Source organism: Aulonocara stuartgranti (assembly GCF_965226115.1).
Source record: "Aulonocara stuartgranti genome assembly, chromosome: 3".
NCBI classification, from domain to species: domain Eukaryota; kingdom Metazoa; phylum Chordata; class Actinopteri; order Cichliformes; family Cichlidae; genus Aulonocara; species Aulonocara stuartgranti.
The window spans coordinates 48006122-48022271 of record NC_138941.1 but is presented as its reverse complement, the minus strand read 5'-3'; the positions used below and the strand labels follow the sequence as shown (position 1 = coordinate 48022271).

At 43.3% G+C, this 16150-nt stretch overlaps 2 protein-coding genes across 2 annotated transcripts in view; one reads left to right on the top strand and one right to left on the bottom strand.

Moving 5' to 3' along the window:
• The window catches only part of LOC309697527 (uncharacterized protein), a 125953-nt gene that overhangs the window by 81842 nt on the left and 27961 nt on the right, over positions 1-16150 (bottom strand). Inside the window, exons 19-27 of the mRNA XM_082519495.1 lie at positions 15740-16063; positions 15304-15615; positions 8541-8855; positions 8109-8447; positions 7673-7984; positions 2017-2046; positions 1131-1286; positions 867-1034; positions 52-81 (exon numbers count right to left, since the gene is read on the bottom strand). Coding sequence (XP_082375621.1) covers positions 52-81; positions 867-1034; positions 1131-1286; positions 2017-2046; positions 7673-7984; positions 8109-8447; positions 8541-8855; positions 15304-15615; positions 15740-16063 — 1986 coding nt within the window. The remainder of the gene's footprint in view (positions 1-51; positions 82-866; positions 1035-1130; positions 1287-2016; positions 2047-7672; positions 7985-8108; positions 8448-8540; positions 8856-15303; positions 15616-15739; positions 16064-16150) is intronic.
• Positions 12232-13507, top strand: LOC309698391 (uncharacterized protein; the record flags this gene model as incomplete). Its single annotated transcript, XM_082520790.1, has 4 exons — positions 12232-12304; positions 12548-13150; positions 13211-13341; positions 13391-13507. The coding sequence occupies 4 exons, from the start codon at positions 12232-12234 to the stop codon at positions 13505-13507; spliced, it is 924 nt and encodes a 307-aa protein (XP_082376916.1).

Here is a 16150-nt window from a genome sequence, read left to right as displayed (position 1 = left end):
CTGCAATAAATAAATGAATAAATGCATAAATAACCAAGATGTTTGTCATACCAGGAGTTGTTGTTGGACATGGAGAGATACCTGTGAATGAAGATAAAATTTTAAATATTTCATTTTCTTCTCCCTGTAAAACGGTAATTTCAGTCATAATCAGCACCAGATTTAAAACATATTAAATATGGACACAAGCATTTTGCCACACATTATACTCAGTACTGGTCAGAATGCAATCAGTTATGTAAAAAATAAGTTGGTTTAAGTTAAAAACATTATAAAGAATAACAAAAAATAAACCATGATGATGATTCTAATAACAACCCTTTCACTAAAAGTCTGGCTGGAAACATCCTTGAAAGATATAATTGTGGGAGAATGGGTGGCAGCTATACACAAGAGCCACTAAAGAATGTCTGGCTTATATAATATATACACAGTTATAAAGAGAAAAATTAAAAGAACGATTTCTGGATTAAAAAGAGATTACGTTAAAATGACTGTTCATGTGAGAATGTACTAAAGATAGAGTATAACCATATATGACTGAATGTTGAAGTGGTGGAATTTCTATGTGAAGAATAACATAAAAAATGTAATGTAGTGATTTTAGAGTTTAGACTGGGAGGATGGAGATAGATATAGAGAGACGGATAGGGTGTGGCTGGACATTGGATGATTTTATGTAACCAACATGATTGGATGTCTAGATGGGGGGAGACAGAGGAGGAAGGTGAGTAGGCACTTGGCAGAGCATAAAAAACAGAGCACCCAGAGACACTCTTTTGTATTCCCTGCATCTCCTCTAAGATGAGCAGTTCAGAGGATTGGATTTGAAAATTATTCTATTTCTTCAGCTACAAGCTGCTTACTTGTGATTGGTTCACAGAACTCTCCACCAGGAGGAAGCCCTTTGATGCATTCACAGGTTTGGGAGGTGACATTATTGCATGCACCGTATAGGCCACATTTGTCACATGACCAGGCAAACTGGTCCTCACATTGACACTGCAGTCCTCCAGTGGAGTTTGGATAGCACCCTGATTAAGACATTTAAGAGAATGACCAAACACAGCTCATAAATCATGCACCAGAGTATGAACACATTTAAATGTGACTGAGCACAAAATTCTTACATGTGGAGAAGTTCAAGTCTTCTAGTATTAAAGACTCAGTGATGGTTTGGGGGAAGGACACATTTCTCACATAGCCTCTGAATAGATCAATGAAATTTGGGGGCAGACTGGATATTGGGAAGAGCAAGTTCAAGTCTATAATAAACTTCACTGGCTCTGTAGAGGAGACAAGGAGAAAATCACAAAACTCTTTCACAATTACGAGAAACAATTTCACATATTTTTTTTATTTTTATATCACATTTATCTCTATGTCTCTACTTCTATTGAGACTTTACAAGTTAACGACTATTGAAAAAGCTGTCATGTTACAGTAATCTGTGGTAAATAGACATTCGTGCTTTAACCTCCCAAGACCCGAACTCTTTCGTGGCATGCATTTTTAATTTCTCTTTGCTATTTTGGCTGATTGGGACCTGATGAATTTAAAAACAAAGAACTATGTGATTTTTTTTAACCTGATTTTTGTTTCTGAGAAAAATGAGATCCACATATGAGGACATTCGGTTTAAATTTCGATAGAACAGTGGCAGTATAACGTCCTTGTAAGTGGATATCAGGCCCTTGTAGAGCAAAATTTAGTAATTTGGTCTAGACAACCCAAAATGTGATGTCCACATATCTGGACGCCAGGTCCTAGGAGGTTAAATTAAATGTGTTATAACATATGGTGATGTCTCTCATACACAACATATTTGTCACTACAGCTATAGAATTTTTGAAACATATTTCATAGCAAACTTCTGTAAATTTAAAAAAAAATCAAACATATGCACACACTTCTTGTTTTTTCTAAAGTGAATGAAGATTGGTGCCATACAATTATCCCACCCTGTTAAATTTAAAGTAAAAGCAATAATTAGAAGAAAATGGATTTTTTTCATACCGGGAGGGTTTGTTGGACTTGGAGAAATACCTGTAAACCAAGATAAAACATTTAATTATTTATTTTTAATACCCAGGAAAACAACACAATAACGGTTTACATACATCATCTTAAGAATTTGCTATTTGGACAGAAGTACAGGCCCATATCTCTTGATTAAAAAAAAAAATAGCATATAGCATCTATTGTTAAAATTGTTAAAAATAGCATCTATGAAAGAATGGATCTTTCTAAAGAGCTCACTAACTCACTAACTACAGAAGTCCAAACCTTCTCTGGCATGAGCTCAAACACATGAGTTTCCTTGGCTGGGCAGCTGCAGCTGATCCAATTGAACATAAATGATTTAATTTTGAAAACAACAGTGATTTTGATGCAAATTTTTATTATAATGATACAAACCATTCTGAACATTATTCCAACAATCAATTTAACAATATAAATTTGGAGGTTATTTATATCTTGCATTTAAATAGTAGAAGTATTATTATTATTGTTAAAACTGAAAATTATTTAAAAACATCAACTCATCAGTTTGAAGTGATAGCCATGAGTGAGCCTTTAGTAACAAATAGAAAATGCAGATTTTTTGTTAGGAATTATGACTCTTTTATTATGACAAAGAAATTGGTGTGATGTTTTATGGTGGTGGTGTACAGAAAGATTTTCAGTGTAAGGAAATGTAGGTCTATCAGTATTTTTGGGAAAATATACACCGTAATTGTCGGGCTATAAGCCACTACTTTTTGCACAAGCTTTGAACCCTGTGGCTTTTAGTCAGGTGCGGCTTTTCTATGGATTGTCCATGATTTTTGTGATATCGTAAGAGGATTTGTTTTGTTTTTTCCGCTGTTGTACGGCACTACGTTGCCTGGCAGAAGGATCGGGATTCAAGAGTGGTATGTTGGTCACATGTCCGTCCACCAGGCAACGTAGTGCCGTACGAAGTAGTGCGAAAAACAAACTTCAAAGTAGCGCTACGCGTTCAGCGGGAGGCGTGGATGACGAGCGGCGATAAACTTGCGAAAAGCAAGTTATGCTCAACTCCACCAGTGGAATCTGACAGCGTGGAAATGTGTGAAAACATCCATGATCACCAACAGATTTCTATGTATTCTGTATGACTTAAAGCAGTTATGACATGATATGATTTCTCACCCAATAAAGGAATATTTAATATATCAGTCTACTCTTCATTCTATCAGCAACAGTTATCACAGCTCGTACATTTGCTTTTTCCACATATACGTAAGCATTGGGCCAATTACTGCTGTAATAGCTAATAATGATTAATATAATAACTATAATATTGGCCATATTATATTTACATTACCAAAGTGAGATGACTTTAGTCTCATGAACAACATTAGCTAATTGTTATTTACTAGCTAATCTTAAATGACTGTTCAGTACAGAAATTAAGCCCAAAAATCATGTTTTACAGTCCTGTGGTCTCAGCCTCAGATACTTATCAAATCACACAGAGCTCATGTAGAAACAAATGAACAAAATATGTTCTCCTTCATTTCTGTCAAACAAAGCTGTATGAAACGTTTCCAGCTGTTAGTATCATGGTTGCTAGGCAACCTGGGCAGCGCGACGGAGGCTAGACTGTCCCATTTCACAAGCCTACAAGCCTCGCACTTTCAGCCTTAGCGGTCTTTGAGGACCATTAAGGCTGCGTACTTTAAGGCTGCAGACCCAGAATTGGGATACAGCCATGGGGAGACAACACAAATGAACCAGCAACAAGCAGAAGGAAACACTTATATACACACACAGAGGGAACACACAGGCAGGGTAGACTAGACACAGAACAGAGGGAGCACAGAGTAACATGAGGGGGCAAAGGGAACAAAACCTAGGACCTAGAAATACAAAACCAAAACACCGACAGTAATAATGTGGGAAACATGTAATAAACAATTCAATTCACTGGGTCACAGACCCAAGAACATGACAATATCATTGTTAGGTTTTTCTCTGTACAGTATGTATTATTGTAGGGTCTACCTTACAATATAAAGCGCCTTGAGGTGACTGTTGTTGTGATTTGGCGCTGTAGAAATAAAATAGAATTGAATTGAACTTGGGAGTCCCTCCCAGCTGACCAAAATCATTCCTATTTTGCTATTTTGGATGGGCCCGTGGCTGGATTGGTAAAGGGCAGAGAGCTCCAGTCCGACTCAGATGCCAGCAAGGTGGAGGTGGAGTACTGGTTTGGGCTGGTATCATCAAAGATGAGCTTGTGGGGCCTTTTCGGGTTGAGGATGGAGTGAAGCTCAACTCCCAGTCCTACTGCCAGTTTCTGGAAGACACCTTCTTCGAGCAGTGGTACAGGAAGAAGTCTGCATCCTTCAAGAAAAACATGATTTTCATGCAGGACAATGCTCCATCACACGCGTCTAAGTACTCCACAGCGTGGCTGGCAAGAAAGGGTATAAAAGAAGAAAAACTAATGACATGGCCACCTTGTTCACCTGATCTGAACCCCATTGAGAACCTGTGGTCCATCATCAAATGTGAGATTTACAAGGAGGGAAAACAGTACACCTCTCTGAACAGTGTCTGGGAGGCTGTGGTTGCTGCTGCACGCAATGTTGATGGTGAACAGATCAAAACACTGACAGAATCCATGGATGGCAGGCTTTTGAGTGTCCTTGCAAAGAAAGGTGGCTATATTGGTCACTGATTTGTTTTTGTTTTGTTTTTGAATGTCAGAAATGTATATTTGTGAATGTGGAGATGTTATATTGGTTTCACTGGTAAAAATAAATAATTGAAATGGGTATTTATTTGTTTTTTGTTAAGTTGCCTAATAATTATGCACAGTAATAGTCACCTGCACACACAGATATCCCCCTAAAATAGCTAAAACTAAAAACAAACTAAAAACTACTTCCAAAAACATTCAGCTTTGATATTAATGAGTTTTTTGGGTTCATTGAGAACATGGTTGTTGTTCAATAATAAAATTATTCCTCAAAAATGCAACTTGCCTAATAATTCTGCACTCCCTGTATCTGTAATCTTGTAAGTTCTTTAACCCTTTAAGACCTACCATAGAACCAAGTCCCCCAGAGCTTATATTATATTTTTACATGCTGTAGTGCCATTTTTGGGAGCATTTCAAGTTGCTATACTTAAATACAACCACTATAACCCAAATTTTAATAATATGTATGCATTAAGTGCATAGTAACTACATAAATTGCAAAAAAGTGCAATAAACTACAAAAAATTGAAAATCGTTTTTGTTTTTTTAACATATATTTCTAGTTAGAGAAATTTAAGAGGCTTCATAGTTTTACTTTTGAAATACACCAATTTTTATATACTGCAGGAAAAAACGAAAATAAATATTATAATGCAAATTTGCAAAAAAAAACAGCATATGCATCAATTTAAACTATTTCCAGAAGTGTAATTTGAGTTGTAAGCATCCCAGAAATGATACAGAAGGGTCATAAAGTCAAACATAACTTTTAAAAACATCAGTATAGGCTCATAAGGCCCTGAAGGTAAAGAACTACATTTCTGCGAAAATGACGTCACTTCCGGTTTCATGCAGGTAATAGTGGACATGCAATAGTTCGCGCTGACGTCTATTCCAACGTAGGAAGTGTTATGAACAGCTGATCGGATCGGCAAAGCGTGTTTCTGGAATATTATTTTTTTGTTGCTGCAAGTGCTTTTTATGCAATTTTTGCAAAGCTACATGTGGAAGGAAACCGTGACCGAGGACAAGCTGATGGCATAAGATGCAAGTACAACTCCTCCGGTTTCATGTGCAAAAAAATTATTGCGCTAGCTTACATGGTTGCAGTGCTACAGTGATTTAAAAATAGTTACGCAAAACAGAGCGTGCCCACTCCGACCGGCTTTAAAGGGTTAAACTTTACTGTATTTCTCTTTAGATCAAAGCTGCATTTTTAGAGAAAGGTTCAACATTTCCCCAATCAAATATTCCTCAGTAGTGATGTGTCATTCACTTTGTAGTGAATCAGAAGAACCAACTCCCATCAAGTGAGAGTCACCTCACCACTTTTTGTTTTTAAAAAGGTTTCTTGTGTTGCCACAGTATTGATTGATTGATTGATTGACTGATCATACTTTATTCATCCCGAGGGAAATTGGGTTAAGGCTGCCAACCGTGCCAGCGCCGTGTTACCCTTCCGACCATTACATACATTACACAAACATCACATGGGGAAGACAGGTCAGAGGGGTATAACATGGAAAAAGCACAACATGAGGAAAGATAAGGAGAAAAAAAATAACTCCCCCCAGACTGAGCTGCAATAGGGAGATCAGTTTGAGAACAGAAAAAAACACCTCTGCACATAGCACATGAAAAAAAACTCTTAATACACCAAAGAAACACATGACAAGCAACAGGGATGGGTAAAGGGTGAGAGACAGCCGATTTAGTCAGTACATCCGGGCCTGCAGCCTATGCGCTGGTCTCCTTGATCCACCGTCAGCATCGGAGGGTAATAAGCGTCGAAGGCGTTTGGGGGGTAGGGGGGATGAGTGTACATCTGCATGTGTATATATGTCTGTGTGCATGTGTGTGTGTGTCCAGAGTTCAGCTGAGACAGTGTCCTTCGCCCTGCCAGGCTAAGTAAACAGTCTTCCAGCCAACCCAGGTGGCCTTGCATAGAATGGGAAGAACACTCTAAACACAGTCGTGTTCTTGTTTGGCTCCAGCCTTGAGGCCGCAGCTGGCACCGAGGGGGTATCCGCATGAAGTGATGGTGTTTTTTACTTTAGTGCGAACAACTCATATGAATTTCAAAGCTTTTCTAACAGTCCAACACTGGTCTCTCAATCTCCCGTTGGAGAGCCGTGAGATTCTCCATGATGTTATCAACCTTAAGCTCCGTGATGTTGTCATTCTTGTGCTCAAAGAGCCTATTCTGAGAACTTACGACCACAGTGAGCTGCTCCAAGATTGAATCCAATGTACACTCAGAGGTCTTGTTCTGCGTATTCACAGCAGCCGTAAGCTTCTCCAAGATCTTGTAATTGCTGCACTCAATGAGCCCATTTTGAGAAACTCACGCCTCGTCCCATCGTTTCAATCCCAGTGGGCAGCCTTGTGGGGGTTTGAACAGCCGGTTCCGCTTTCTTAATTCTTCGATAAGTCAGGGCCAAACCAGCTCCGATCAGCAAGAACCCTGTTATCATGGTTCCGAATAGGTAGATATCTTCAGCACTCAGGCTCACCCGAGCCCAAACTTCTCGTTGAGAAAGGGGTGTCAATTGCATTCAGGGACCAGATGATCAAATCCATAATTCCTCTTTTAGGTTTTAGAGAACAGACTGTGAGAGAATGTTCCAGGGAAAAGTAATACAAAAAACACGAGACTAGACAAGGACATAAGAGGCTAAGCAGGGAGAGGAGGAAGAGGAGAAAAGTGCGACTGCCTTTGTCAAGAGCAAGAGTCTTCCCACACAAAATAATTTGTGCTAAATGTAAGCGCAGATATGATCTGTGAAAAAAAGTCAAGATTGTGTGTTTTGTGGTCTAAGGTTTTGTGCCCAGGGTTTCTCATTGTCTCACACATTTGCCGAGCCTTAGCAAGCACATGAATGAGAGGCGGAGGCGATTAAAGTTTATATTAACAGGTTATTAATCAAAAGAATATCTCACCTGAACAGATGACAGCAGCATCCTGACCATGTTCACATCTGTTTGATCCAAATCCACTGTGCTGACACTCAGTTAGAGAACTTTCATTTCCTGAACAGGTGACATTGTCAAGCCAGATCTGTCCAGTTCCTGCACCAAAGTGAGCTGATTGAGGAACTTCCAGTGCCGACCCACAGTTTAACTGTCTGCAAACCACCTGAGCATCATTTAAGTCCCAGCCATCATCACAGACTGTTCCCCAGCTGTTATTGTGATAAACTTCAACTCTGCCAGAACATCGACTTGATCCAGATCCAGTTAATCTGATTGGACCTTTTAATGAAAAACATGTGACACAAACGATGTTTTAATATATGTCTCTTAAAGAAAGCAAAGATACATATCACACAAAAATACATTAACATGCAGTATGTTCCATGCCAAAAAGTGATGTCACCTGAACAGATGACACCAGCATCATAATAATGTATATTGTAGTAGTTGTAGTAGTAGTAGTAGTAGTAGGGATTTCCCCATCCAGGGTGTTGACATTCAGTTAGAGAACTTTCATTTCCTGAACAGCTCACACCACTGAGCCAGATCTGTCCAGTTCCTGCACCAAAGTAAGCTGATCGAGGAGCTTGTAGTGCAGACCCACAGTTTAACTGTCTGCAAACCACCTCGGCATCATTTAAGTCCCAGTTATAATCAGAGACTGTTCCCCAGACATTATCATGATAAACTTCAACTCTGCCAGAACATCGGCTCGATCCAGAACCAGCCAACCTGATCAGATCTAAAAGGGAAAGAACATGAAAAACAGTTAAATACAGCCTTACATCAAAAAAGACTATCTTGCAATATCATGTTGATCCAGCAGTTTTCACACCTGAACAGATGACAGCAGCATCCTGACCATGTTCACATCTGTTTGATCCAAATCCACTGTGCTGACACTCAGTCAAAGAACTTTCATTTCCTGAACAGGTCACATGATCAAGCCAAATCTGTCCAGTTCCTGCACCAAAGTGAGCTGAATGAGGAACTTCCAGTGCCGACCCACAGTTTAACTGTCTGCAAACCACCTCAGCATCATTTAAGTCCCAGCCATCATCACAGACTGTTCCCCAGCTGTTATTGTGATAAACTTCAACTCTTCCAGAACATCGAGTTGATCCAGATCCAGTTAAAATGATGGACACAGCTGAAAACAAAACACAGAGAAGATATGAAGGGGACCAAACAAACAATACTTTAAGTTTCCAGCCATAGATTCCAAGTTATAGCAGAACGGTAAACTGAAAGGTGTAATACTGTCAGTCCACACAGCTTTAACACTAATAAAACAGTCTATAAAAAGTCCAATGGATTCACTCCTGATCTACAAAGACATTCAGCTCCCAAATTTGTATTATGACAGAGTTTGTGAGGACTGCAGAACATCCACATTAAGAAAGTTGAAGCAGGAGACTTTGTTTGAATTGTTTCAATTACAAGACCTGAAAAGAACTAAGAAAACTTCAAGTTGCAGACTTTATCAAATCTTTCAGGGGTATGGTCTCCCTTAATCATGCACACACACACTCACACACAGACACACACTCACGCACAGACACACACACACACACACACAAGCCCGGTCAGCAATCTTAGTGAGGACCTTCATTGACATAATGCTTTCCCTTGCCCAGGGGTCAGCAACCTTTAACACCCAAAGAGCCACTTGGACCCAGTTTTCACGCAAAAGAAAACACTGGGAGCCGCAAATACTTTTTGACATCTAAAATGAAGATAACACTGTATATATTGATTTTTTTTTACCTTTATGCTTTGTGTGAACAACTAAAGTAAGTAAGTAAAGTTTATTTATTAAGCACTTTTCACAGACAGGCAGTCACAAAGCGCTGTACACAAATATTAAAATAAACAATACAATCAATAGACATTATACACAATGTAAAAGATCAAATGTAAATAATGTAAAGAATATAAAATACGTAGATCAACAAAAGGCTTGTTTGAACAGAAAAGTTAAACTGCTTTTTAAAAGAATCCACAGAGCAACTAAGGTGCGTTACTTATGAAATCCATGAAGTGCTAATGAGAAAATTACATTTTATTTATGTAATTAACACATTTTGAACTCTTAAAGAAATATAACAAAAGGAAAGACACCCAGCTGAACTAAAATGATCCATGTAGCAAACAAAAACTGTTGTGAGCCGCCACCCTTATATCGCCTTTGGGCTTTTGGAGCCTTGACCTGACTTTTAAAAAATAATTGGAAAAAAAGAACTATGCTGCTAAAAGATGAAAAATGGATATTTGCATAATTCTGCCTAAATATGTATTTTACCTGGTTAATGTGTGTGGCGGGGGGGCTGCAGCGCCGCTGCATGGGAGTCGGACGCACCTGAGCGGCACCCGCAATCACGCCTCGCCACCTCAAAGTCTGTGCTCTCTCTGCTGTTGCTTTGGTGTGTGTCGGGCTGTGAGCTGAAAAGCTACAGCCGGCTGTATGCGTACAACAACCGTGTGTGAAAAGTGGTCGATAAAGAGATGCTGAAAAGCATGTTGATGGAAACATCGTCGGGTCTGCCGTGATATGTATACAATAAGACTTATGGTCCCGAACCTCTGCGCACAGCGCCTGCAAATCGGGGCTGCATGAAGTCACTTTCATCTTCACGCAGGACTGTAAGCTGTCATCTGTGAGGCATGAGCGGTGTTTGTTTTTAACATAGTTCACGGTGGAGAACAGCTAACGACATAATAAGGATCAGAAGATCCATAATTGGCCTACCTGGGGTTGAAAGTCTCGATAAATGCACAGCGTTTCGGCGGGTATACTGGCTTCCGCGAGTGTGACGCTTATTTTGAGCGATGAAAAAAATAATAAGATATAATTTTATTTTTATATTTCAAAATCACAATAATCTTCCAATTTAGAACTACAAGTTAAAAAAAGAACTAAACACAAATAAAATACACTTCAGCTAAATACTTCTAATTGTCACGGTTCTGGGTCCGTTGGACCCAGTATTTTGAGTTTATTGTGTTTTGATTTAAGTTTTCATCAGGGATTGTGTTCTTGTTCTCTTGTCGTGTTATGGTGATGATTATGATTTCTATTATTAGAGTTCCATGTTTCTGTTTATCTGGGTTTACGATGTGAGTTTAGTTTCATATGTCATTTCCTGTCTGTCTCTCAGTGTCAGGTCTGCGTCTTGGTGTGGTGTTCTCATTTCCTGTTTTATTGTGAAGGTCTGGGTCTCATGTGAGTGTGTTCAGTTTTACCTTTGTCTCGTCTTGTTGATTATTCCCAGCTGTGTCCACCACCTGTGTGTAATTCCCCTGTGGTTCTCTGTGTATTTAAGTCATGTCTTCCGTCATTGTTGTTGCTGGTCCGTCTGTGTATTCCACCCTGTCTCATCTGTGTATCTACCATGTCACATCCGTGTGCTCTCCCTGCTGTCCATCGTCATTCTCCTCTGCTCGTTCTCATTCAGGTTTGTGCTTTGTAGTTTAGTTGTTTCCCAGTATAGTTTAGTTCCAGCTCCATTTGCCGTTTGTATTTACTTTCATGTTCAATAAACCACCTTTACACCTTCACGACTGCCTGCACTTGGATCCTCCTTCATTTCCTCCACACGGCTCACCTCACTCGCCGTGACAGTACGGACCAGCCAGATATGGATCCAGCGGCATTCACCCCACCCACGGAGCTTCGGGACCTCATCACGAACTCCGCTTCACAAATAATCAACCTGTGGCTAGAGCATGAGGGAGAAGCATTCCTCCACGTTCTGGAAGCCAGACTGCAACAGCTGCTCACGGATTATCCCTGGCTATTGGACTCACTACACCCACTCGTGCAAGACTTCATCCTTCACGAACTTCACCTACACCCACCAGCCGCTATCGCTTCCCAACCCAGCCGGACGCCGGAGGTTTTGCCCGGCCCGCCGGAGGTTTTGCCCGGCCCGCCGGAGGTTTTGCCCGGCCCGCTGGAGGTTTTGCCCGGGAGGAAGCGACGATCGCGCCGTCGGCGCGTCGCCCCACAGCTGGAGAATAGGACTTCAGAACTGCCGGCTGTGGTGAGTGGAAAAGACGCTCTGTCTGTTTCACCAGTTCATATGACTGTTTATACCGGGGCTGTGTTCGTTGACTCAGCTGCTCAGCCGGTAGCTCGGTTAGCTGCCCAGCAGTCACTAACCCAGTCAGCCACTCAATCATCACCTCCATTACAGTCACAGTCAGACCCAGTAGACGCCATGTTACAGTCCATAGCCCAGTCAATAGCCCAGTTGGCAAGAGATTCATCAGCCTTATCAGTTCAGCCAGCCACTCCACCTGTTACTACTTTGCTACCTGTAGCTCAGTTGCCACCAGTTCAGCAGCCTGTCCACTCACTTACCCAGCCTTTATCCTCACAGCCTCATTACAAGCAGGGAACACACTTCACACAGACTTTAACTGGTTCATTTAAACTGGCCATCTCAGAGACAGTTGCTCCCTCTAGGGCCTCCCCAGAGGTAGGGTGCCAGTCACCAGCCACCTCTGGACCCCTAGAGGTCGAGATGCTAGCACCAGTGGCTTCATTAGAGGACTTTACTGAGCAGTCTCAGCCGTCGTCCCCTGCTGAGAGCTCCAGTGAGTCCGCCCCTCTACCCCTGTCCTCCGCTGGAGGACCAGAGGGACCCATTCAGCCGTCAATCTCAGCTGGGGGGCCCGAGGAGCCCGTCCAGCCTCAAGTTTCGTCTGCTGGGGGTTCGGGAGAACCCAGCCAGCCTCATGTTTTGTCTGCTGGGGGTTCGGGAGAACCCAGCCAGCCTCATGTTTCGTCTGCTGGGGGTTCTGGAGAACCCAGCCAGCCTCATGCTTCGTCTGCTGGAGGGCCCGAGGAGCCCGTCCAGCCTCATGTTTCGTCTGCTGGGGGTTCTGGAGAACCCAGCCAGCCTCAAGTGTCTTCTGCTGGGGGTTTAGGAGAACCCAGCCAGCCTCATGCTTCGTCTGCTGGAGGGCCCGAGGAGCCCGTCCAGCCTCATGCCACGTCTGCTGGAGGGCCCGAGGAGCCCGTCCAGCCTCATGCCACGTCTGCTGGAGGGCCCGAGGAGCCCACCCAGCACCACGCCTCGTTAGCTGAGGGTCCTGGAGGACCCAGCCAGCACATCCTCACATCTGCTGATGGTCCTGGAGGACCCAGCCAGCACGTCCTCACACCTGCTGACGGTCCTGGAGGACCCAGCCAGCACATCTCTACATCATCACCTGCAGCATTCACGCCACCGCCTACAGCATTCACATCACCGCCATTCGCATCACCGCCTGCAGCGTCGCTGCCGTCAGGTTCCGCAGCCGTCCCGCTGCCGTCAGGTTCCGCAGCCGTCCCGCTGCCGTCAGGTTCCGCAGCCGTCCCGCTGCCGTCAGGTTCCGCAGCCGTCCCGCTGCCGTCATCCATGCCTGGTCCAGCCTCCGCTTCAGCCTCTGTCTCGTCTGGTCCAGCCTCCGCTTCAGCCTCTGTCCCGTCTGGTCCAGCCTCTGTCTCGTCTGGTCCAGCCTCCGCTTCAGCCTCTGTCTCGTCTGGTCCAGCCTCCGCTTCAGCCTCTGTCTCGTCTGGTCCTCCCTCCACGCCTTCATCCACGCTTGGTCCTCCCTCCGCGTCTTCATCCACGCTTGGTCCTGCCTCCGTGTCTTCATCCACGCTTGATCCAGCTTCAGCCTCCGCTTCAGCTTCAGCTTCGCCTGGTCCAGCCTCGGCTTCGCCTTCGTCTGATCCTGCGGTTGCCACACCGCCGTCGGGGCCAGCTCGACCCGTTCTGCCTCGCCTCTGCCGGCCGTTTTCCGGGTCTCTAAGAAGGCATCATGGCCTTCGGGGATGGCCTCCGGAAAGGGTTCGTCGCCGCCGCTGGCATCGCGGCCGTCCTCCGGACCTGCTCGGTGGCCGCCACTACCTTCCAAGTGGTCGGCCTCCAGAACTGTTTGCCCGTCGCCGCCGTTGCCGTGTGCACGGTCGGCCCCCAGAACTGTTTGCCCGTCGCCGCCGTTGCCGTGTGCACGGTCGGCCCCCAGAACTGTTTGCCCGTCGCCGCCGTTGCCGTGTGCTCGGTCGGCCCCCAGAACTGTTTGCCCGTCGCCGCCGTTGCTGTGTGCATGGTCGGCCCCCTGACTGTGTTGTGGACTGGTGAACATTCGTGTTTTGGTTCTGGTTTCTCGTGCTCCTGGTTTTTTGTGTTTCAGGCCCTCCTTCCTGGGCCCCCTCCGCCCGCCCTGGCTTGGTGCTTGTGCTTTTTGTTTGGGGCTGTCGGGAGCCAGCCCTTTGAGGGGGGGTACTGTCACGGTTCTGGGTCCGTTGGACCCAGTATTTTGAGTTTATTGTGTTTTGATTTAAGTTTTCATCAGGGATTGTGTTCTTGTTCTCTTGTTGTGTTATGGTGATGATTATGATTTCTATTATTAGAGTTCCATGTTTCTGTTTATCTGGGTTTACGATGTGAGTTTAGTTTCATATGTCATTTCCTGTCTGTCTCTCAGTGTCAGGTCTGCGTCTTGGTGTGGTGTTCTCATTTCCTGTTTTATTGTGAAGGTCTGGGTCTCATGTGAGTGTGTTCAGTTTTACCTTTGTCTCGTCTTGTTGATTATTCCCAGCTGTGTCCACCACCTGTGTGTAATTCCCCTGTGGTTCTCTGTGTATTTAAGTCATGTCTTCCGTCATTGTTGTTGCTGGTCCGTCTGTGTATTCCACCCTGTCTCATCTGTGTATCTACCATGTCACATCCGTGTGCTCTCCCTGCTGTCCATCGTCATTCTCCTCTGCTCGTTCTCATTCAGGTTTGTGCTTTGTAGTTTAGTTGTTTCCCAGTATAGTTTAGTTCCAGCTCCATTTGCCGTTTGTATTTACTTTCATGTTCAATAAACCACCTTTACACCTTCACGACTGCCTGCACTTGGATCCTCCTTCATTTCCTCCACACGGCTCACCTCACTCGCCGTGACACTAATTTAATTTCCCAAACCACCCGGAGCCGCAAAATCAAGACTAAAGAGCCGCATGAGGCTCCGGAGCCGCGGGTTGCCGACCCCTGGCCTAACCGTAGCCCTTACCCTAAACCTAACCATAACCTAATTGTAACCCTGACACTAAAACCACATTTTGAGCATCAAGAATGCCTTTACAAGCCTTCAAACTTTTGAGGACCGGTTTGTGTGTTCTCACAAGTGACTGTTGGTTCTCACAAGTGTAGTAGAATAAAGATGTCGGTCCTCACAAAGATAGATATACAGGAACACACACACACACACACATATGTCAGGCTGACTTTCCCTCTCTGAAAATATCTTCCATGTCCCGCTCATAAATGTTCATTTGAAACTATTAAAATGTTCCTTTAAGGTATTTAAATGAAATCTCTAATCTTATAAGTTATTTAAAAAGTAATGTATAGCTCTCTGGATCTGAGCTGCGTTTAAAGAGAAAGATGCAAACATTTTACCACTCAAATATTCTACAGTGTGGTTCTTGCACAGGTGAGTTTGACTGTTCACACTGAATTTCATTATAAAACACACTAATAAGTGGAAGACGGAAGTCTAAAAAAAAGGTTATTTTTACAGTGTTTAACATTCATCAGATCATCAAAAGAATATCTCACCTGAACAGATGACAGCAGCATCCTGACCATGTTCACATGTGTTTGAACCAAATCCACTGTGTTGACACTCAGTTAGAGAACTTTCATTTCCTGAACAGGTCACATTGTCAAGCCAAATCTGTCCAGTTCCTGCACCAAAGTGAGCTGATTGAGGAACTTCCAGTGCCGACCCACAGTTTATCTGTCTGCAAACCACCCCAGCATCATTTAAGTCCCAGCCATCATCACAGACTGTTCCCCAGCTGTTATTGTAATAAACTTCAACTCTGCCAGAACATCGACTTGATCCAGATCCAGTTAATCTGATTGGACCTTTTAATGAAAAACATGTGACACAAACGATGTTTTAATATATGTCCCTTAAAGAAAACAAAGATACATATCACACAAAAATACATTAACATGCAGTATGTTCCATGTCAAAAAGTGATGTCACCTGAACAGATGACACCAGCATCAGAATAATGTCCATTGTAGTAGTAGTAGTAGTAGTTTCCCCATCCAGAGTGTTGACATTCAGTTAGAGAACTTTCATTTCCTGAACAGCTCACACCACTGAGCCAGATCTGTCCAGTTCCTGCACCAAAGTAAGCTGATCGAGGAGCTTGTAGTGCAGACCCACAGTTTAACTGTCTGCAAACCACCTCGGCATCATTTAGGTCCCAGTTATAATCAGAGACTGTTCCCCAGACGTTATTGTGAAAGATTTCAACTCTGCCAGAACATCGGCTCGATCCAGAACCGGCCAACCTGATCAGATCTAAAAGGCAAAGAACATGAAAAACAGTTAAATACAGCCTTACCTCAAAAAAGACTATCTTGCAATATCATGTTGATCCAGTAGTTT